General features: G+C 37.3%; 1 protein-coding gene across 1 annotated transcript in view; it reads right to left on the bottom strand.

Moving 5' to 3' along the window:
• The window catches only part of SLC4A7 (solute carrier family 4, sodium bicarbonate cotransporter, member 7), a gene marked incomplete at its 5' end in the record, with an annotated part of 43980 nt that extends 25565 nt beyond the window's left edge, over nucleotides 1-18415 (bottom strand). Inside the window, 9 exons of the mRNA XM_009866205.1 lie at nucleotides 510-667; nucleotides 1245-1304; nucleotides 2090-2205; nucleotides 7406-7699; nucleotides 7733-7771; nucleotides 10540-10728; nucleotides 14756-14916; nucleotides 15907-16042; nucleotides 18268-18415. Coding sequence (XP_009864507.1) covers nucleotides 510-667; nucleotides 1245-1304; nucleotides 2090-2205; nucleotides 7406-7699; nucleotides 7733-7771; nucleotides 10540-10728; nucleotides 14756-14916; nucleotides 15907-16042; nucleotides 18268-18415 — 1301 coding nt within the window. The remainder of the gene's footprint in view (nucleotides 1-509; nucleotides 668-1244; nucleotides 1305-2089; nucleotides 2206-7405; nucleotides 7700-7732; nucleotides 7772-10539; nucleotides 10729-14755; nucleotides 14917-15906; nucleotides 16043-18267) is intronic.
• Nucleotides 18416-23605: the final 5190 nt, after the last annotated feature.

Genomic DNA, 23605 nt, shown 5'->3' on the forward strand with positions numbered 1-23605 from the left:
CTGATGAGACCCCGATGTCAGGGTGGGGTGCACCAGGCTGGACAGCACACTGCAGACTGAAAACCAATTGAATGTTGCTTGTTGCAGATTTGTTACCACAGTGCCAATGACGCAGATTTGGGCATATCATTAAAAAAGTTACTTTTTCCACTTCCTAGGTTATTCATACACAGAGTATTTGTATACTAAGAGCGGAGCTGCAGATCAGACAGACTTTCAGACTTAGTGGATTCTTCCCACTGTCACACTGTGTTGCACTGAAGGGAACTGGAACAGTCTTCATGTCTATCTTTAAAATGGCACACAAACATTATGTTTAAAGCATTCAGCGAATTTTATAGCAGATCTTTCCTTCAAATTTTGCAGCAAGTGACTGGCATCACGTTAAACAAAAGTCTAGATTTCTTGAGCTTAATAGAGTATGTATAAAAAATTTGTAACTATTTGAGATCTTAAATATTATCACCTTATCGTACAAGCAAAGCCAGACTTTCTAGGCATTTATTTACCGTGTAGGAACCGGAACCTCTGTGAGACCTGAGAGAAGCACAGCAGGGGAAAGCCTCACAAAAGCAATAATAGGTCTTTCTAAAAAATCTACTTCTCCCACTAGCACATTTGATGCTTCTGCTCCTGAAGGAATTTTCCTCATGAAGTTCATATCAACCTATTCACACAAAGATGAAATAAGTGTTTATATTTGTTAGCAGAAAATCTGTAACATAAGCTTATCAGTATTTACTAGACATTTATGCTACAAAGAAAAATAAAAAAGCAAATTAAATATCCCACAGTACAAAAGAGACAAACATATGTAGAAAACATCAGCCAGCCAACTAATAATAAACTATTTCTAAAAGTTAGAAATACTACCACCTACTATATTCTAGAAGACTTCAAACTGCATAATCACCTTTCTAGTGTTACTTATTACGACAAACATTCCATGATAAGACATAACTTCACAAAACCTAAGCACAGTTAACAAATGAGAGTTCATGTAATTACACATGGTTTCTAGAATGCAACTGGTTATTTCACAGCTGTGTATTTCAAATATGTCATAATTTTGACAAATAATTTGTTTACTTTTCATCCATAAAGAATATGATAGCTGAAAATCTTAACATTCATTTCTGTACATATTTACAGAAGAGCATTAGAAAACGGTACAGCACATGAACTCTTGTGTTCACATACACACACACACAAGCACCAGTTACATCGTTATCTAGAGAACTTACAGATGGCCTCTTGAGTCCCACACCAAGTGTGCCACAACTACAGTGCCAGGAGGCTGACTCCTGCCCAACAGGAGACAAGGCAGTTGTACAGAAGGACGGGCCAAGCAAAAACATAAAAACTGTGACAGAGGAGCAGGAATATATGCCACCTGCCATGATTAGATAATAACTACAGTGTAAGTCAGCTTTCTTTTAACAGAATTATTTAACTTGGCAAACTAATCTCCTTACAGTGTTTCACAGTACAGATGACACTACAGACTTGAGTTTTACAGTAAAAAAACCATAATGGAACTTGCCCAGCAAATTTAAATTCTGAAATAAATACAAGGGATTTACAGTATTACACAGGATTTCCTTCAGAAAGTTATATCATATGCTCCCATTGCCTAAGATGTACAGTAAGCTTTGTACAGCAAACTTAAAATATATAGAGCAAATCTCCTTTAAAAGCTCTCTTTACAAAAAAGAAAAAAAAATCCAGAGAGTCAGTCCTAGGAAAAAAAATGCATTGCAACAGTATCTACAAACTCGTTTTCACAAGAGTCTTTATAGCATATCTGAAAATATCACCCACTGCATGAGAAAGTACAGCAGCTCTACTCTTGAAGTTACCAAAATACTGAAAAGATTCATCAAAGTAAACCAGAAAGTTCAGTCCCAATGGGAAGAGTTTCAAAACATTTGACATTTAGCCTACACCACATTCTTTCACTCCTACAAACAAGTTTTACCTTAGTACATATGTTCACATGTGTATAACTGACTTAGCTAAGTTACAACCACTACATTTTTTGTTACATAGTTATCTTATGCTAAACATTACAGTATTCAATGTTATTTACCTTACTAAAATCAACTGTGCTGTTTTCTCTGCTTCCTCCTGTCCCAGTACCTTTAACGTCTCCACTTTTCCCAGTGTCTAAATTTCCAGGTGCTGACTGTGGAGATGATAATAGCCCTAAATTAAAACAAAGCAGAAGTTCAAAATGGTGTACAAAGTGGACTGAGTATGCAACACTATCAAAACTCAATGTGGCAGCTTGCTTAAAGCAAATGTGCAAGTTATTCAGTAAAAGTGCCCTACATTAGTATCATAAATGCAACATTAAAAAGTCACTGTGTTGTCAATATAATGACATAATTAAAAATTCAAGTATTGCCCAAATGGTGGCCATTTGCAGAACAGTCACCAGAACACAAGAGCTACTTTAACTACAGAAAAAATAACAACCATTGACATTTTATTCGTAACTGTACTGGTAGTTAATAAACAGCATCTTCACTATATTCAGACATCCTCTAACACCAAAAGCGAAGACCTCTTTACCTAGTCTGCTGTGTAGCACCCTCAGCAAGCCTCAGGCTACAACTACAAGAAATGATACCCTGGTAGTTAACTAACCTGTACAATTAGTGTACTACATGAGGGATAGACAGCTTGCAAACCATGATTTCAGTCAAAAGACCAAAGCTCCAACGATTCATCTGACCAGATGTTACCCTATGAAACAGACTCTCTAACACATTAGCTGAAGAAGCAGGTACAATGAAGTTATTCAAATTAAACATATAGCTTCCCTCTAACGTCTGCACCATGGTAGCTTGCTCACTGCGAGCAACACTGCACTGCAGGTTCAGTGACGGGTGCAGAAGGCAGGTAACCCCAGTGCTCATACACACTGAATTCCCTGTTGTGCCACAGTTATCCCTACCCAACTATTGTTTAAAAGCTGGTCGAGGCATGCATGACCAAGCCCAAATGCCACCTTTTGGATTACAGAGCTTTTACTTGTTCAGTTTAACATGCACAAGAAGCACATTTGGCTTGGCTTGTCTACACTAGACCTTTCAGCTGTGGTGATACAGCATGCTTTAACAAGCTTTCAAAACCACATCTAGACAAAGACTGAAGTCTAAACATTGTATAACACGAAGAAAGTTTGTATTTAGGTCAAGCATCACTCTAGTGAAGATAAAACTGAGTCCTCACTGGCTACCTTTTGGTTACCCTTCTATCATTAACTACTACGGCCTAAAAGTACTTGCATCCCTCCATGCTTAGAATATAGCAATTTGACATTTTTTAGCATTCCAAATGATTCAAAAATTTCCTTCCAAAAACTCTTTCAAAGAGACACCATATCAGTGGAAAGCACGCAGGTCCAAGCGTCCCTTAAAGCTCATAGTGATACAAGCGGTGTGAGTAGTTTTTCCTGAAGCAAAAACCAAATAGAGGTAGTAAGCTTTAATTTCCTTTGTGAATCCTAACAACCACAAGTAATTATCTAACACCAGAAATCCAACATTCAGTAAATAACAAATGAATTACATTCTACTCTTCTTCCTGAAATGTATGAGTTATTCACAAGAATGACATCAATCAACCACATGTGAAATCAGCTGTTCAAAGTATCTTAACGCATAGGACTTGATAGTAAGATGTGTTTGTAGGACTAGAACCAGAGTAGATTAAACAGTTGTTGCAGACTACTAGCCGAGCAGTGTAACATAAAATTCTATACATAGCTTTTTTCACTTTTTCTCTCTTTATATAACAATAAAGGTAACTGAAGATATGACTGATGAAAAATCCATTATTTTGCACTTCTTGCAAGTGCCCTGTGAGTGAGAGCAAGCAGCGACTAGAACAAAAAGCAGAAAGATAATCAAGAAGAAGGACTGAGTATAATAATTCTACATATTAGCAAAAAATTAATTTATAATTTCAGTACTAAAGTGAAACTGATTTCTCTAAAAGGTTTGCCTTACACATTTCTCCAACCAGCTACAGTCAAGATTAACAAGTTTTGGCACTGATGCAGGAACCTTCGTCTGATCCTACACCACGTGTAAATAGTTTTCCTCTCTGCTGGTCCTGCAGCTGGTCCAGCCGCCGTGCTCACATGAGAATACTGCTTACAGGTTTTCAGATCTGAGCAAGCATTTCCATATGATCCTGCCTTTCATTATGCACATCAATCTGATATTTGCAGGGAAACTTAGAATAAAAAGTTGTCATCTCCAATAGCACAGCATTTTGACTCAAATCTCACACTAGTAACAGAACTTACTCCCTTCTCCAGTTCAGTAGATACAAACTCAGAGGCTACTGCTAAAATAAAGACTACCTAGTAGCTTTTCCAGATTGCGAGATGGAGAAATTCATCTAGTCTTACCAAGCTACTGAGGGGATCATTAAAAATACACATTACTGCTCTTAATGTTGTTAGGTTAGACAGATATACCACCTGGCTCCTTCAAAAGACAACAGTGGATAGAGTTTTAAGCTTGGAGTACAACCTCATAAGATCACTCTAAGTTAAAGTACTTATAACCACATCTTCACTAAAGATCACGTACATTTTCTAGCTAACTACACTCAGTTTAATACTGTGATCACAAACTAACGGACATTATCTACTGGAAAAAGAAAGCAAGAAGAATACAGACATCTACCTCACATCTCTGCTTTAGTAATAAAAAAAGAAAAAGTGTTGAAAAGATGACTTCAATACCTAAGCATGCCTAGTCCAACATAATCACATTTATAGAAGAAAAATTCACAAAATAAAAAACTTTCAAAGTATAACGGTCATACCATGTTGGTAATTGAGGAAATAAAAAAATTAATTTCTAAAATCAAATTTCAATGCAGGCTTAATGTGAAAAAATAAAATAAAATTACTCCTGGAAGGCAAATGCGTAAGCTAATCTAAATACTATTTTGCTCAGTTTTAAAGTACAAAGACCCCTTAAAGAAGGCTGCTCTACTGTTTTTCACAGACATTAAGAAAACTTAATGATACTGGTGAATTAAGTGTTCATCTTTAGCTATGACATAGCTCTCTCCCTAGTTTTACCTATGGAATTCATTATTCAACAGTTTTAAAGATGGAATACCAAAAACTGTTTTTCAGCTGATGACAAAATTATAAACCGTTAAAGAGAACCCTTTGCTGGGTTGACTTACTATGAATTGATGATTGGTTGATAAAAAGTAAGTGGTAAACTGAAAGCATGTCCTTCTTCCCTCCTTTTACAGTAGCTCACATTATGTTCACTAACCTTCCAGCTATTTATGAAGATTAAAAAATAAAAGTCTGAACCATTCAAGGCCAGGGACAGATGAATAAACAGAAGAAAGCCACCTATTAGAAAATGAACACTGTTCCTAATGCTCAGAGGAGGCAAACTCAACTCAATCATACTGAAGTGAAAAATGTATTCAGATAGCAATATTCTGAATTACTAGAGAGGTCCATAATCTACAATCTAGCAGAATAGACTAATAAGATTTAAAAAAAAAAAAAATACAGAGAAGATTATTTCCTCTTCAGAGTTCACTTCTGGCTCCCAAGGTAGATTAGTCCAGTTGCAGCCCTGAAATCATCGTCTGAGAATGTCTTCAAAGGCATCTCTAAGGAAAACGTTTCTTTCTGTGGTCAGGTGATTTCTTGAATCAAAGAGAGGGGAGAGAAAAACCCAGAAAGCAAAAATGTATTCCATCATTAACGGTGTTCATCTTTCTCTGGAAAAAGTCTTTTGTTTAGGGATTAACTTGGAAATCATCCCTTTCAGATTTTTCCTTTATGAGAAACATTCCCTTGAGGGACAAAAGCATTTGAATATGACTTAGAGATTCTGGTGGAAAGCTTTAAGAGTGATAATAATAGCATCAAGTTCTTGATCTTCATTTGTTTGCCTCCTCTTGAGCTCTGAAGACTTTGGTATCGGCATGTTGTCATTCCTGTCAGATGATTAGAAAAATGAGAACTAGAAAACCAATTACAGGTGTTCTTTTACTTCTGGTTTGTAATTACCTTTGAAAGATCACTCACGAGAGAGAATGATCTTCATTTTCCTTAAGGAAGTCAGAGAAAGTTTTATATTTGCTTTTCTGAATTGAAGTAAGAATGGTGTCCTGAAAGCTTACAACATAGTTTCCTCTTTCTTTTTCAGTGACTTGGCTAAAAATATGAAAAGGCAGATAATTACAGCTTTTTCTCTGTCAGTGTATTTTTCACTGCTACATGTAACAGTGGGCTCCTACTTATCAAACAAGTGAGGAAGGAAACCAAGAAAAGCTTCACCGATGGAAGAATTTCATGAAATGAGCTTTCCCCTAAAATGCATAGGTATAAAGCAGACAACTTACAATCTAGATTTTGGCAAAATGAATTTGGAGGGGGGGAACAAAAACGCCGAATCCCTTAAAAACATGATCTATCTAGAAAAATTCTCAGGTCTCTAAATAAGTAATAGTTTTGCAAATGTAAAGCAAGTGTAACAGCATCAATGCAGAATCCATGAATGGAACATTTACTAAAAACACACATTATGAAGCATTTACTAAAAACAATTAAAATTTGCTATCCCTTCTTTCAACTTATCTATATCTACCTAGCTTTTCACATGTAAAGAACAGTAGTTTTGCAAGATAACAATTAATTAATTGCTGAGCTTTGACCTACAATTATAAATTCTTAAGCATCTTATCCTATTTTGCATATCAAACACAACAAAACAGTAATCAAGTTTCTGATGATGAAGTAGTGCTCGTTAGAGCTATCTGTAAACAGTTGTAAGTGAACTAAACCTGCCAGTTACATCATAAACTACTACTGGTTTTAATGGCCCTGGTTTTTAAAAGCACAACAGCAACACCAAAAACGATTAAAGACTTCACGATACAGGTAAACTATGAACACCACTGGCAATTTCATTCTTCCTAATTCTTTTCATGTTCATCTCTAATGCTTCAGTATGTTTCCAACTGTGGCTATCTCAGGATATCAAACAATGGTTTCAAATATTAACTCAACCACTGATAAAAATAACAAAGTAAAACTTGACATGGACTGTAGGTGAGTGAAAGGAAAAGGCCACCATTTTTGACATTTTGCTTATATTTTAAAACCATATTCCTTTTTCATTACACAAAGGAAGGTTAATTAATTTCTTTGCTGGCTTTAGTTAAGAGCTAAAAAGTTAAGGATGCCGAACAAGAAAACAGTCAACTGAGAAGAAACACAACATGCAGGCAGAGGTAACGGTTATTATATCCCTTTGTGCCCAAGTTACGTGCCAAAAACATCGCAAGGCAAGTGATCCAGATGCAGGGAGCATCACACATGGACAGCTTAAATTTCAATAGTTGCCTGGTGTTTTGTCATTCTCCTCTGTCTTCTTTTCCTGGCTTTCCTGCACTTCTAAGTCCTCCTCAGGTGGGTGGATTACTACTGAAGGAATCCCATCACTGCCAGGTGACACCAGCAACTCCTTGCCCTCAAGCAGCCTTGGCTGCGCACTTGTGGCAGGCAGGTGGCTGCAGGTAGGGCTGGAGGGTGGTGTGTTTTGAGGGGTAGTTACGGGGGTTGTACACCTTGAGGTTGCCGGGGTTCCAGCTCTTGAAGAAGGAAGAAGGTAATTGAGAAGAACTGACAAACGGCTTTCTCTTCTCAGGGAAATATTTGAGGCAGAGAGACCTGTTCGCAAAGAGTGGCGGGAGGCTGAAAGGCCTTCCCCTGAGATAAAACAGATGAAACACCATGAGGCTTACAACAGGAATATACTAAAAAAAGAAAAAAAAAAAAAAAAACAGACACGAATATGCATTAACAATTTACATAGTAAATTGCAAGCTTTACGGGCCAAAAGTCTCATATTCATGCAAGAAATACAAAAAGATAAGAGCAAATCACATTTCAGACATTAGAGAAGTCAGAAATTACTGATGAGTACTAATTAGAATGCCAAAGATATGTGGGAGAAGACATCATGTTAAAGTCAGTAAAATCTGTTAATATAACAAAAAATAAAAATTTGTATTTCCTGAAACTGACTCTATTTTCCTACAAAAATTTCGCATTCCAAATTGCACAGCAGCTATCTTTAATGCCATCCAAAAATACATTAAAAAAAAAGCAGCCAAAATATTACAAGACTTGTTAACTTCATCCATTACATACACAGAATTGTTATTTTTAAAATTAACGTATTTCAAAATTAACATGATCAAACGTATCTAATCATGTTAAATGCAACCGTCTTCCAATAAAAGTCTTGTCTGAAGTTTCCTAGCCTATTGTAGTTTCAAAATTGGAAGACACCAGGTGTTTTTGCTGTGACTTGTCAAATATCCCAATTTGCCTAAAATCAAACACATTTCTCCCAAATCCAACATTACTTTTCTTGCTCTATCCAGTTTCAATGCCCCACCAATTTCACATAAAGAGAACACAGTCTTGCCATGGTTCTCTCAGGTTTAAGTTTGTAATGGACTTCATTTCTTCCTTAAGTGGAAAAAGAAATTGTCTTTCCTCATTTTCAGTACTTCAGGTTCAGCAATACCATTCCTCCCATTTAACACAGACACCGTTCCTGGGAAGGCAGTCTCCTTAATAAGAGTACTGATTACTTCTCCTGCAATCCCCAAAATCACAAACGTGCTGTTTCCACACACCATGCCATCAAGCAAGGAAACAGCAAACCAGATACATTCAGTCTCAGATTTACACAAGGCTCTACAGGGACCAATACAGCAAACAACCCCAGAAATATCTACAAAGAGGCACAGAAAGTCTGCCTAGGTAAAGGTCACATACATTTCTCACATACACATACATGATGGAAGATGGGATCCCACAGATATAAACTTGATTTAAATCAAGAATGACATCCTCAAAGATCAACTATTAAAAACTGGAGTGTAGTAGATACAAGAGGACCAATAAAGCAAACTGGCTGATTCTGTCTACATGAAGCACTACAGTAACTACTAGACTTCTGTCAGTGTACCTGTGATAGATCATCAATGAGATGCCCTAACACACACAGGTGTAAAAAGGAACCTAAAAGGTATTATGCAGATATGCACGTTTGGTTCACTGGTTTATTAGAGGGTAGCCACAGGATTATAAAGAAAAAGTAAATCAATATACACTGGTAAAGAGAGTTCATCATATTATCTTCGTTTCCTATTTCAGCACATAGTCCATATTCTATTGTGAGTAGGAATAGTATTAAGAATAAAACACACTGAAAAGTGGAAGTGGTATATGACAAGTAACTGACAAGCAAGAGATCTCAAATATAAAATCTCAAGAATTACAGCTGGGGATGTAGGTGTTCAAGGATGGGTAAAATCAAGTTTATATGTGAAATTTCCACATTTGCTAAACAAAACATAGAAAGTCAGAAGTTATGGAAGAAATTATGCTCTTTTATAAATGAGTTGATTTTTTTAATTCTAGAAAAAATAATTCTAAAACTATCATGGAAATATTTAATCATATATGATATATTGACTAACCAATAAAAAGTATTAGCAAGCTTGGACGTTTGATGGAGAATACTCCATGTATGTAGTGAATTGAGAGCTCCCAACAAGCACTTAAACTAAGTGGAACAACAAGACATCTTTCAAAACATGAGAACTTTACTTCAACAGGTGATTCATGAAATCAGTATGCCGTCATAATTAAATTTAAAAATTTCAATTAAACTTTATGTGTCTTAGTTTAGGCAAAGAAAACAAAGAATAGAGACAGAAACAGAGTTCATAAGAAATACAAGAATAAAAGTATTCTGCTTTGCAGTAGACCTTGCTATCTGAACTTTGGAAGTGGCTGTCTAGAGTATATGTATTGATATTCCAGAATATTTTTAGGAACTGGTCCAATAAAAGATGTGGAACAGCCTGTAAAAACATTGCAAATACCTTTCTTGGGTTGGTTCAGTTTTTACTCCTTAGATCCTTCTTTACAAATCAAGGCAAAATAAACAGTTTCCTAGCTAGAAGTCATTTCTTCACCACTAGCATAGTGAATTTTTCTAGTCATATTAACATAACACCGGATTAAAACAAAGTAATTGTCAGCACTGCTGACCTCATGACATGACCACAAACTAAATCTCTAGCATAAAAACTGAATAAACAAGTAGGATCCATCTGACAAACATATAAAGCTATGCCACGATGCTGGAATTCCTCAAACATTAGACAATTTATTGAAGCATATCCTAAAAAAGCATTAGGTCCAATGCAGGTCTAATTCTGTATTTCAACACAATAACGCATGCCATGTATACAAGCAAGAGTAGAATGCTTGAGTAAATTGAAAAATACACAGAAACATCATTCACAGCTACACATGGCACACGCTTATCATTAGTTCTTTGCTTATCAAGAAGGAATCACTTATCTGCTACTATCACTTGAGTTTTCCTTCATCTCCCAGCAAGAACATTATTTAACAGGTTAAAACAAATTGGATGCTACAACTTATCTCACCATTTCGTTCAAGCAAGTGAGGGTCAGAATGTTTCTTGCCTATATCTGCAAAAGACCGAACGAGGGGAATCCGATTGCTGAATTTTTTCTCATTCTGATGATGGTGCCTTTTTAGAAGAGCTTCTCTCACATTCTCTCTTATGGATTCATCCAGCTGGCCAGAGGCAATCATGTTGTCCAAAACCATATCTATATAACAGCAACAACAAAGAAAATCATATATATACAGACATTAAATCTGTCCCTACATCATACTCAAGCACTGTAGTTGCACCAAATAGTGAAAAAGAATCAAATCTACTTTTTTTTTAAAAGTCTTTTCTTTAGCAATGTCATCTTCAAGAATCCACAAAAAAATTTTCAGAGACGTCACTAAACAAGTACATGTCAGAATAAGGGAAGTACAACATGCAAATCCAAGATACAGCATTTATTAGTAGCACCATTTTAAGAAGTAACTTAGTATTTTATAATTTATTGTCATTTAACTTCAATTTTCAAAAGTGATCCCCTTACAGAAGAAAGGAACTATATATTCCACAACCCTCCAACAGAAGTGAACTCAAAGACAAGACTCTCAAGTCTGCTCTCCTCTGTGGTGTTCTAACCTCACACTCCCTATTCTCAACTACAAAAAAAGTGAAGGTTTTATTACAGAATAAGATGAATTCTTTAACTCTTCTGTCACCTTCAGATTTCCCAAGCTCCTAAGACTCTCTAGAAACTTGTGATTCACATAGTTTAGAAAAGCGTAGAACAGAAGATAGTTACATCATCTAAAACCAGTTGTCAAAGCTTCGAAAGGGCATCTCCTCAGCATGCTCTCACCACGAAAGAAAGCCTCCCTGCCTGGGAAAATGCCTCCTGCAACTGGTTTTTTTTTGGTGTTTGTGTTTTTTCCTTTAATGTTAAAAATAAACAAAAAAAAAGCCCACCAACTACACAAACCAACACAAACGCATGTGACAACTTTTAAAATACATTTTGCTAGTATTGACTGATGTATCAATAACCTATCTGTATCAGCAAACTGCAATTACATAGAACTTTTCACAGTGAAAAAGATTATGGTTCAGAACATCTTAAACAAAACTACATGAAACAAAATCTCTGTCAGTACAGGGCAGTTTCCTTCTGGAAACACACAGATTTTTGTTACAGCTTCTCAAAAGGAAACCCATCACCCTGTTTTGAGAGAGAATCAGGAACACTTACTAGGTATTCCTGGCTCATGGAAACAAGACAATCCATTTGGATGCCAGTGATTGTTACTCTACATGCTTTGTAATGGCACCAAAAATTAACTTGAAAAATCCATGCAAACTCTTGCGATACCCTAGTTCCTAAAACACTTAATATTAAAAGAGTGATGTTCACGAAGAATTAAGTAACAACTCATTTTCTTATGTACTAAGACTCTTGCTAAATTCAATTATTAAAATACTTTTACAGACCATGTAACACACTTGTTCATTGAGTTAGGAAAACAGAAAGGGAATACCAATTTCCTGAGTGAATTTCAAAGATTTCAAAACAAAACAAGAAAACATTTCAAGCACTGCCAGTTTTCAGTGCCAAAACACCCTGTCATAGAATCACAGAGTGGGTGAGAAGGCACCTTAAAGATCATCCAGTTCCAACCTCCCTGCCATGTGAAGGGACACGTCTTGCAACACCAGGTCACTCAAAGCCCCATCCAACCTGGCCTTGAACATTTCCAGGGAGGGAGCAATCTGTTGCTGTGCCTCACCACCCTCACAGAAAATAATTTCTTCCTAATACCTAATCGAAATCTCCTCTTTTTCCATTTGAAACAATTACACCTTGTTCTATCACTACATTCCCTGAAAAATGAGTCCCCTCCCATTCTCTACTGTAGGCCCCCTTTAAGTACTGAGAGGCCGCTATAAAGTCTCCCTGGAGCATTTTCTTCTCCAGGGTGAACAACCCAAACTCTCTCAACCTCTTGTCGTAGGGCAGATGCTCCAAACCGCTGATCATTTTCATGGCCCTTCACTGGACCCTCTCCAACAGGTCCATGTCCTTTTTATGTTGGGGGCGCCAGAGCTGAACACAGCCCTGCAGGTGGGGTCTCACAGGAGCAGAGTAAAGGGGAAGAATCACCTCCCTCAATCTCCTGGTCGTGCTTCTCTCAATGCAGCTCAGGATGTATTTAGCTTTCTGAGCTGTGAGTGCACATTGCTGGCTCACATTCAGTGTGACATCCACCAACACTCCCAAGTCCTTCTCCGCAGGGCTGCTCTCAATCCACTTGTTGCCCAGCCCGTATTTGTGTTTAGGATTGCACCAACCCAGGTGCAGGACCTTGCACTTGGCCTTGTTGAACTCCACAGGTTTGCATATGATGACTTATCAAGTTTGTCAAGGTTCTTCTGGAAGGCATCTCATCCCTCCAGTGTGTCACAGCTGCACCACACAGCTTGGTGTCATCAGCAAACTTGCTGAAGGTGCTCTCAATCCCATTCTCCATGTCGCTGACAGAGATGTTGAACAGCACTGGTCCCAATACCAATCCCTGAAGAACAGCACTTGTCACAGGTCTCCACATGGACATTCATCACAACTCTCTGACTGCAACCATCCAGTCAGTTCTTTATTCACCGAGTAGTTCATTCATCAAATCTGTGTCTCTCCAGTTCAGAGACAAGGATGTCATGTGACAGTGTCAAAAACTTTGGACAAGTCCACGTAGGTGACATCAGTTGCTCTTCCTTTATCCAACAATACTATAATCCCATCATAGAAGGCCACCAAATTTGTCAGGCACAATTTGCCCTTAGTGAAGCCGTGTTGGCTGTCATCAACCACCTCCTCAATTTGCACATGCTCTAGCATAGTTTCCCAGGAGGATCTGCTCCATGATCTTGGCAGGCACAGAGGTGAGACTGACTGGCCTGTAGTTCCCTGGGTGTTCCTTCTTTCTCTTTTTAAAAATGGGGGTTATGTTGTCCCTTTTCAAGTCAGAAGACTGCCACAACTTCCTGAATGTGGCTTAGCCACTTCAGCTGCCAGTTCCCTCCAGACCCATGGATGCATGTCATCAGGTCCTACAGAATTAAGCACTTTCACGTTCTGTAGATGGTCTCACTCCTGATCTTCTCCTACAGCAGGCAGTCCTTCATTCTCCCAGTCCCTGCCTTTGCCTTCTGTGACTTGGGCTGTGTGGCTGGAGCAATTGCCAGTGAAGACTGAGGCAAAAAAAGTCACTGAGCACCTCAGCTTTCTCCATATTCAGCATAACAGCATCTCCCTTTTCCTTCCAGAGAGGGTGCACATTATCCTGGTCTTCCTTTTATCAATAATGTACCTACAGAAGCTTTTCTTGTTGCCCTTTACGTCCCTGGCCAGATTTAGGAAAGCCAGAGCTCTGATAGAGTTAATGTGATCGCTGGCTGCTTGGACAATTTCCCTGCATTCCTCCCAGGTTACCTGTCCTTGCTTCAGCCCTCTCTCTATGCCCTTCACATACATCCTGGTCAGCCCTAAGCCTAGCACGGTTACTGAGAAGGCATTCCACTGAGTGCTATCTGTAGCAAGAGGTACCAGGAAAATTATGTAAAACTAGTTCAAAAGCATTCCAACCTAAGCAGGTGTGTATGTATGTATACACACACACACACACACATATACATATACACACGCGTATAATAAACTCTTCAAAGATATTTATAGTATCCAAAAATGACCATTTGATTAGCGAGGATACTCAACATAGTAGGTCAAATAATAAGTACAAAATTTATTTCGGCTCACCTCTTAGGAAGGTGATAAAAATATCAGGTGTGCAACATCTTAACTTGATGCCATTAATGCAGCTGATATCAGCCAAGTTACAACTACGAATTATGGTACTAAAGTGCACAAATAAATCCTAAAATATTCTGGTCATACACTTACATTTAATTTGTAGAAACAAAGACAAAGAATACATTCAGGGATTAGAACATATGCAAATTCTGGGCCTCATTCTCAATATGTAATAAAGAAGGTCCTACTCATCCAGTTTAGCTCCTTCTAAGTGATATTTGTAGGATCAGCTCTTTAAACCAAGATGAAGAAAACTGCAGTAAGCATGCACGCTCTTGTTTCTTCAACACAGTATTTACAAGAACATAAAAAGACACCATCTAAAAAGGTCTCAAGTTATAGATTAAAACTTAATATAGGATTCTGAAATGAAAAGTTTTGCTGTAACCTGCTATTTCGTCTAGCGTGTTTGCTCTCATGTCCAACATGACCGTCCCATTAAGAATACAGCTTCGTAGTTCAAAGAGACTGTGCAGAGACAGAGTTGCTACATAAGGCTTGCTCCACCGATCACCACCATCTTCAACATCCTCTTCAAACTTCAGCCACCTGAAATGTATACACATATTCATATTTCTCCTGGAGGACAGATCATTCGGTAAACAATCCTATTCTTCCCTGTGCCTTCAGTACAACACAACAGGAAATTCCATCCGCTCACACCAACTTTCATTTTCTCAGACAACCCAACTAACTGACTGACTGAGACAACATTTTTATCAGCCCTTTTAAAAACTACAACAGCTGAGTGTGGCTGTCTATTTTGTCTCTTTGGGGTTGAATAACATCTGTCTATGCATGACTTATCGTGAACAGTGTGGGACTGTGCCTTGTTACCCAATTTCCGCATCTCAATTTCATCAGTATTTTAGGATTAGAAACACACTGTATACCTCATTCAAGTCTCTTAAGAGTGCTAAATCAGATATTTAGGAGCTAGGTAATACTAGTAATGTGTAACCATAAATTGATCTTGATTCCAACTCAGAGGCATTATGTAAATCGAACTTCTGCAAAGGCTACCATGCAGTAAGGTAAGTGCAAGTACTGAAAGCAGAAGAATTTATTACAATGCATACGTAGAAGGAAACAACCAGTACAGGTCAAAAATAATTGTGGCATCCTATAAATGTTCATGCATGCAATTTGCAAAAAAGTTATCAAATCCTACCTGAAAAGAACATAGGAAAATACCCAGTTTTCTTTATGTTTGAGTGAAAAAGGTGACACTAATATTCCAGTAATAATAAAGCAAAGGGATATTCGAGACTGCAAATATTGTGCTCCATGGCTGAACACCTGTATTTATAACTAAACACGGTTGTACATTTTATGATGTTGGGCATGATCAGTTTTAGGGAAAGTAGCACAGCACCAGTGAGACTGAGCGTCTCTTGAGAAACCATATCAATTCTTCAGAGTTGGACAAAAAGAACAGAAGTTTTAATTCGCTGAGCATGAACTGAGTGAACGACTCCCACAGTTCATGCAGTTCTTTGACATAAAATCACACCTTGAAACAATCTACTTCGAGCATACCTAGCTGTTTCTTTCCATTCATACTCCTCTCCATCCCTGAAGCATAGTTCATCCATTTCAGTGAAGAGATCATGGGGAATGTGTTCATCATCATCTTCAGTACCCAAGATAAACTGAACTCGTTGGGATGGCGTGTCTTGAAGAAAAGGAGAAATTGAACAATCGGAAGAATTCATACCTCCATTATGCAAGAAACACCACGTAACAGTTCACTCTCCTGCTCTCAGAAATATGCAGCACAACATCCTCTTCAGGAGGGATGAGAAACAAAAGAAATACACATTTTGAAATTTGTCATTGTTTCTGAAGACTGTCTGAAGACAATTTGAAAATTTATGTTTATGTAACACAATTAAGCATTTTTAGCTCTTGTATTAAAAATAAAAATAAACGTCAACAGTAAAATTGGTAAAGAAGTGAAAGCTCATATGCCAAAGAGCTAGAAACCTTGTTTTCACTTGGAGAAAAAAAATAAACAATACTATTATGACATAGACACAAATTAAGGGAGGAAATAAAGAAAACAAAATAGCTTGACAGAAATAAATAGCCTGGCTTATAGATTGGCTGCCCTAGTAATAGTTCAAAGATGCTAAACTTCTGGAGTGTTTTTTTTTCTCTCTACATAGCAGATACTCAGGCACTCGTATTGTGAAAGTAATAGATTTTTCAACAGCCTGTTGCTACTTACACAGGATAAAAAAAAACTATTAAACTTACTCATTACATGATTTGAGCACTGTATATTAACAAGTACAGGAAAGTAGAAACTACACAGCTAAAATGTTGAGGAAATATTTTAAACTTCTCATAACACAATGCCTAGTGGAACAGGCACAGTAGTTAAATTTTATTGTAAGTTATTATCTTCACTGATCAAACACTCAATTCACTGCTATGAACAAAACTTGAAGGAAAAAAAAACAATAAAAACACAGGGGGTTTGGGGATATTTTTAATACCTATACACAGATCTTGTTTCAGCTCAAGGGAGGCACAGTAATAACTTACAATAAAATTTAACTATCTTCACTGATCAAACACTCAATTCACTGCTATGAACAAAACTTGAAGGAAAAAAAAACAATAAAAACACAGGGGGTTTGGGGATATTTTTAATACCTATACACAGATCTTGTTTCAGCTCAAGGGAGAGCTTTCAAATTACAGGAGTTTAATGATGTAGCAATCACAATGTTATCTCAAGCAAGGTCAGAGATAGAAAATCCAGGTAGACCTCGAATTTTTACTTTATTCACTGAAACATCACTCTAGATCTGAACATATAACTGCATGCTCCCACTGCAGAAGGAAGATGGCCTTTTAGAATTAGACACCAGATCTGATCACTAATAATCTTCATTCAAAACTGAATTTTGTTTTTGCATTGTTCTGGCATACATCTTTATGTAGCATACTTCATTATTCCAAAATGTGCTCTTGAATACAAACAACAGTCATTATCAATGAAAATCTAGAGCAGATTGTGTTGTGTCCCAAAAAACCAATATATCCCAAGAATACTGTCATATCCTGTGTATCCAGGATAAAGAAATAGATATTCACTTCTCTTCTTATATTACTTGCTCCTTCACAACCTGTACAGCAGGACGAAACCAAGAACCTTAGGCGAATGGTAAAAGACGACAGGGAGGCAAAGCATTCCCACTTGAAAATTCCTTTCTTTCACAGAACTAGTCCCACGTTCATTCCAGCCATAGGAAAGCTGTCAGTGAAAAGCATAAAAAGCACTTCAAGTGGAACATTGCACCACAACCTTCGCATTCATTAGTCTAGGAATAAAAGTAGATTTGAGGTCTTGAAGAAAAACTGCTAAGAATACTGTCAAATAATTTCATTGTAGAGAAAGGTATGACAAAGTCATCATCTCTTGAGGATAAGGGGCAGGGGAATTGTCCAATCCAAAACTATAACTTAGGAGGCAGTACAATATGTAAATATTTTAATAGAAAATTGATCAGAATACCACGTACATGCTGCTTCACAGCTATACTCACACTTGAAAAAAATCTTGAGTGACACAGGAAGAGTAATACAACACTATACAGTCTGAAAAAAATATGTCTAATTTAAATAGCACAGATTTTTATGCCACAGGCAATTATTACGAAATTCTAGTCTAACCTACTCACTGCAGGCTGCTGAACATTCACACAGGCACCTGGACGAAGTCCAACAGCTTATGATTTAGATAAAACACAACCACAAAATCCTTGCCCGATTGTACACAGAAAGACATTAATTACAGTGAGAATAAAAGAAACAGCACAGAACAAACACTGTTTAAGCACAAAGTTTATTTTCAAGAGAAGCAAAGAACTCACGCAACAGATTGCTTACCATACGATGGAGATTCTCGGCCATCCTCTCGGTCAGCTTCTTTTTCTTTTTTTCTTCTGTGATGCCTGTGCCCACGATGTCTGTGCCGGCGACGGCCTTGCTTTCCAAAGGGGACGTGAACTCCAATATACACAGCTCTGTGGCCTTTTAAAGGGGGGGGAAAAAACAAAAATTACCTCCTGCCCAAATTTAGCATCTTAGTAAAAAAAAACCAAGGAGTTTGACAAAAAGAAACCCAAAGCACTTGGCAAAATCATCTTTATTGAACTTTCCTTTCTGTCCTTTCCCAGTGTCAAGGTCCTAGTGCCACACTCATTGCCCTGATAAACTGAATAAGAATATGGCCCGATTTAAGAACAGTTGTGAAGCAAGCAAGAGAAAAATGCAAGCTTGACCTTTAACAGTGAAAAAAGCTACTTGATAAACACCAGGGCAAGGCTGAGAAATTACATTATACTCCCTCTTGTCTGCAGAGATTAATACCAAGATAGTCATTACAATGGTGAGATGTATTCTTCTAGTTCAGTTCATAAACTTCATTAAGAAATTATTCACAGTGTGCAAGGAGTTTTCTCTGTGTGAACATTTCTTCAAGTAGTACGTGACACATCAAGGTGAACCGAATGTTCAACTATACCATTAATTTAGTATCGATTTGGGAGCACAGAAGGAACTTATATTTGGAAGTTTATGCCAAAACATCAAACGTTTTAGAGAAGGTTAGAATATTTTTTTCTATTCTAGATTTTTTAAATAACTTTTGGCACATCCTCAAATTAATACATACTGCTCTTGAAAATTTGTACTTTCAGCATCTCCTTCGTCCTCTGACATTAAGGCAACAGTTTGGCAAAAGAAATCAATCAACAGACCGTTATGAACACGTTACTGCAATGTCTCCTGTACAATAACCTTCTCAATTCCTTTTTAAACAAACAATCTCAGGAAGAGACACATGAACTAAAAGCCTAAAGGTTAACACTAAATACTTTGTTTTGTACTGTAGAAGAGTTATTACAGAAGATTGACATTAACAAAAGGAAAAGGAAGTGGTTTTCCAGCTCTTAGAGTGATGCAAATTCAGCAAATTTACAGCAGCCAAGCAAGCCCTAGGAGCCACGACTGTACTCACACATGCAGAAATATATGCATGTATAGCGCACACACACTAGATGATGGATGTTGAAAAATACAGGCAATTACAGAGCTTTAAAGAAATGAAAGCAGTAGTATGTCAAACTTGTTTTTCAGGAAAAGTGTCTCTAAGCCCAAAAATATACACAAAAATTTTTTTAAGCGGTATTCTTACAGTGCTACGTGAGTAAAAAGGCTAAGCAAAGCAGTAATAATGCACAAGAAAGTTCCACGTTTAATTAATCTGGTCAAGACTCCTTTCCAAATTACACGATCTGATTCCTGACAGACTTCTAGCACTAGTTTTAATTAGTCGCCTGATCAGCACTAGGACCAAATCTGAAATTAAGCATACTAAAAGCTATTTGTTTCCATGTAAGAGTGGAAAACAGATTAATTTGTTGAAGTATTCATCAGGCCTATTTATAGAGAGAGACTTTTCTTTTGTGAGCTTCTTCCAACAAGAACATCCAGCCCCTGCCAGGCAGCCTGACCTCCACCCGCCACAACTACTACATGCAATGTGATTCCCAGAGAAATTAGTGCAAACGTGACACCTAAATATAAATCGATGCACTTGACGCATAACATGCCTAGGTGGCACCATTAACAATGGTCAAATTATTGATATTATTGTGATATAACAATGTATAGGGAAAGCAGAAGTATTAGGTTCAAAAATAGCTGCATTACTTACCACACCCCACTTAGAGCTGCTTGGTGCAACCAAATGACCTACCACTCACTGCAAATGCATCCCTCCTGAGGATTTTTGTTTTCTTTTATACAGTCAATTTATATATCCCATTACAAGTATTAAACTACAGTTACATGTATAGTTAAGTAGTTTTATTCATTGTCAAAGTGTTGGGTTTTTTTCAGGGTAAGTGTTGGGGTTTTTTTCTTAATAAGACTGACTTAAGCATATGTGTTGAGCACTGCACAAAAAAAAAAAAAAAACCCTGCAGGTTATTACTTTCTAGGAAATGTCACAAATCTGAAATTGTTCAAGATTTTACTTCCTGAAAAATTAGGACTTTCACATTTTGTTCTCTTGCTGTTCCTATAAATTAAGGCAAAAATCCCACACTGTTTTCTGTACTAAAGAACAAACAAAAAACCCATACACTTTTTTCAAAAGCCTTCACCTTAAACAATTCACCCTGCTATTGCAAAAATTTGCATTTTTAAATTTGTGTGATCATTTCCATAGTCGAAGACCATATTGCTGCATGAAGGAGAGGTAGGACAGGAAAACAAGACATCTAACTCCTTTTGTAAAACTACGGTGTGACTGAAATTTTTTTCCAGTGGAGAAGTTTGAAGGAGAGCAGATGCGTCACAAAGGGACAGGCAAAAGCTGGGGAAAACCAAGCTGAAACAAACAACAAACCAAAGGTGGTTTTAAACAAACTGAGACCATAGCAAATTGCTTTCCCACCCAAAATCCACAGACCTCTCAGCTATCCCTGTGTCCAGGCACCTCAGCGCACACTAAGTAGGCACTGCCAACTTAATCCTTAACCTGGGCAGTCAGCGCACAACCTACAATGTTCAGTATTTACCTCTAAAGTTTCCTTCACGAGTAGAAATTAAATGCCCTCTCCCTACGCTAACAAATCAGAGTATCACAAAGACAGGAGAAGAGGCTAGCAGTGGGTTATCTCACCCTTTCACCCACACTCACCAGAGGTAACTTGTGTCAACGGCGACTTCCTCACGTACACACTGTCTTGCAGGCAAATGTAAAATAAAACCCTCCCTAAATCACTTCTGCATACGTAAAGTGGTTAGACCGCTATACCTGCAACTGTATTTTGGGACTAATACCAACAAACAGGAAGATTTTCAGAGATTATTAAGTAAAATGTATCACAATCCAACGTAGTTCTATCAGATTAACTTCAAGAAAAAAATTTATGTTGAAAAGGAGCCTCAGAATTTTTTTTTGTTTTCATTTTCAGAGCAAGCACGGGGAGCAGCAAGAAAATAGACTAACCAAGAAAAGGTTGGTTATTGCAAACAGCAGTTTATGAGTGCACCAGACTGTTCTTTAACAAAGGAGCCTTTTTTTTTTGTATCAGATATTCATAAACAAAGACATCTCCACTAACGCCTAGGAAATCCAAAACTACTGCTGTGAAGTACTCTATCACAATTATACCAAAACACGTTGCAGACATATTCAACTCCAAAAGGCAGGGCAAAACTGCAGTCAAAGTTGGACAAACTTATCCTCAATTCTAACTGCACAAAGAAAAGCACTAAGAAATTCCCTAAAAATAAAGAGAGCTGTACTAAGTAGGTCTGTGTTCCCTTAAGTTGACTATTCAGTAGGAGTAATTAATGTTTGCAGATGGATAAAGAGTTACTTATAATTTAAAAGGAAAAACAAAACAAAAGCAGAGGGATTTTTTTCCATCATTCCCAGTGATTTGCGTAAAACAATTTAAAGTTCCCTTCAGGCTGGCTAAAAAAAAAAAAAAAAAAAGGTAGAAAGGCAAATAGTATAATAGCAATGGGAAAAAAGTGAACTCTAAAGAGGCTGGAATCCATAATACTAGCAGTAGTGTTATTTCTAAAGAGAACACAACCTTCTACTCAAATACTGTCTTTAAACACTTGAAAGGTACAATTCTGTGACCTTCAAAGCTTTATTCACCACAGTACCACTCTCAAGCAAAGCTTGTTACAGAATTACTTTAAACCAATAATTAATAGAATTAGTAGACTGACAATACTAAATTTAGTAATACAAAGCTCAAGAGATAATTGTTCATTTTAATCTAACATGACTTTATCCAAGCTTAACTGTTCAAATCCACCTTACTACTTAAGGTCCTTATCAGTGTGAAACAAATTTAAATGTTAGGAGCTTGCTACATGTCTCCATCAGATGGTTGGTCTCACTCCAAAAGACAGTGGATATCAAGGTCCATAAAAATGACAGAACAGAAAAATGTTTTGTTTAAAGTACCCTAATTTCTCTTCAAAGCCCCTGAGAACACAGGAATAGAAGACTTCTAAAGTCTGGGAGAGATCAAAAACACGTATCCAGAAATACTCTGATGTGGCAACCCAACAATTCCACACAGAACTTTCTCTTTTCTAACCATCATTTTGTTAGCTAGATGCCCTTTTAAGTTTCAAACAAAGACATTCTTCCCCACGTTAACAAGGGAAAGTATATAAAATCAGTATCTATGCGAATTCTTAAATCCTGTTACTCAGAAATGTGGACTGCAGAGATCATATATTAATACGGTTGTGCAGAATGGCTGGAGGTGGCCAATCTGGTCCAACCTTGCTCAAAGTGGAGCCAACTTTGGAGCTGATGCCATCTTTTTGGTCAGGTTGGTCAGGCTGACAACCAGCCAAGCTTTGAGTATCTGTAAGGATAAATACTCTACAGCCTTTCCTGGCAACCTACTCCAACAGGTAAGAACATCCTGCAGGAAAACATTTCCTAATATCCAATCAGCACTTCCAGTGCTGCTCCTTGTGTGGGGCAACCCCTTACCCCCCTTCACTATTCACCTCCAAGTCATGACTCCACCTGCTCCATAAGCTCCAACCAAAAACTTTGTGACAAGAATTACTGTTTTTCAAAAAAAATAAATTTGAAGGTATTTTGTATGGAAGTCTTTCTTTAATCAAATAACGTCATAATCCATCTTGTCCCAGTACAGAACTTTCCAGTATGGAAAAACTGGAGGATCTGCAGGAGGGATCCTAATCTGTTCCTTAAGAGTACAGAACAGGAGAAAAAAAAGCAGCTGTTTAACATCTTCTAACTCACATGCCCAAATACATTACCCTAGTAGGAAGCATTTGAAATCTATCACCATCTCATGCCTTGATATTAATTCCCCTAACATCACAAGCAGAACTTACACACACACAAATATAACCTAAATGCAATTTATTAGCACAACTTCTATCTCTTCTGTCACAGGTCTGCTCCAGAGGCAGACACACATAAATGGGAAAAATAGGTGAACAGAAGTGAGAACAAGAAAGTCTTTCTGTGTCCTAAAAACCTTCATAGCTCAGAGAACTTCTCCATGTTATCTGCTCCAGTGAAACTTAAGGAACAAGTGGAATCCCCCATTTACACCTTCCTCCTGTTTTAAGGTTTTTACATATATATAAAAAACATATATATATTTTTATAAACAGTCAGAACAGTATATATATATATTTA

This window comes from Apaloderma vittatum, unplaced genomic scaffold (assembly GCF_000703405.1).
Source record: "Apaloderma vittatum isolate BGI_N311 unplaced genomic scaffold, ASM70340v1 scaffold8243, whole genome shotgun sequence".
NCBI classification, from domain to species: Eukaryota; Metazoa; Chordata; class Aves; order Trogoniformes; family Trogonidae; genus Apaloderma; species Apaloderma vittatum.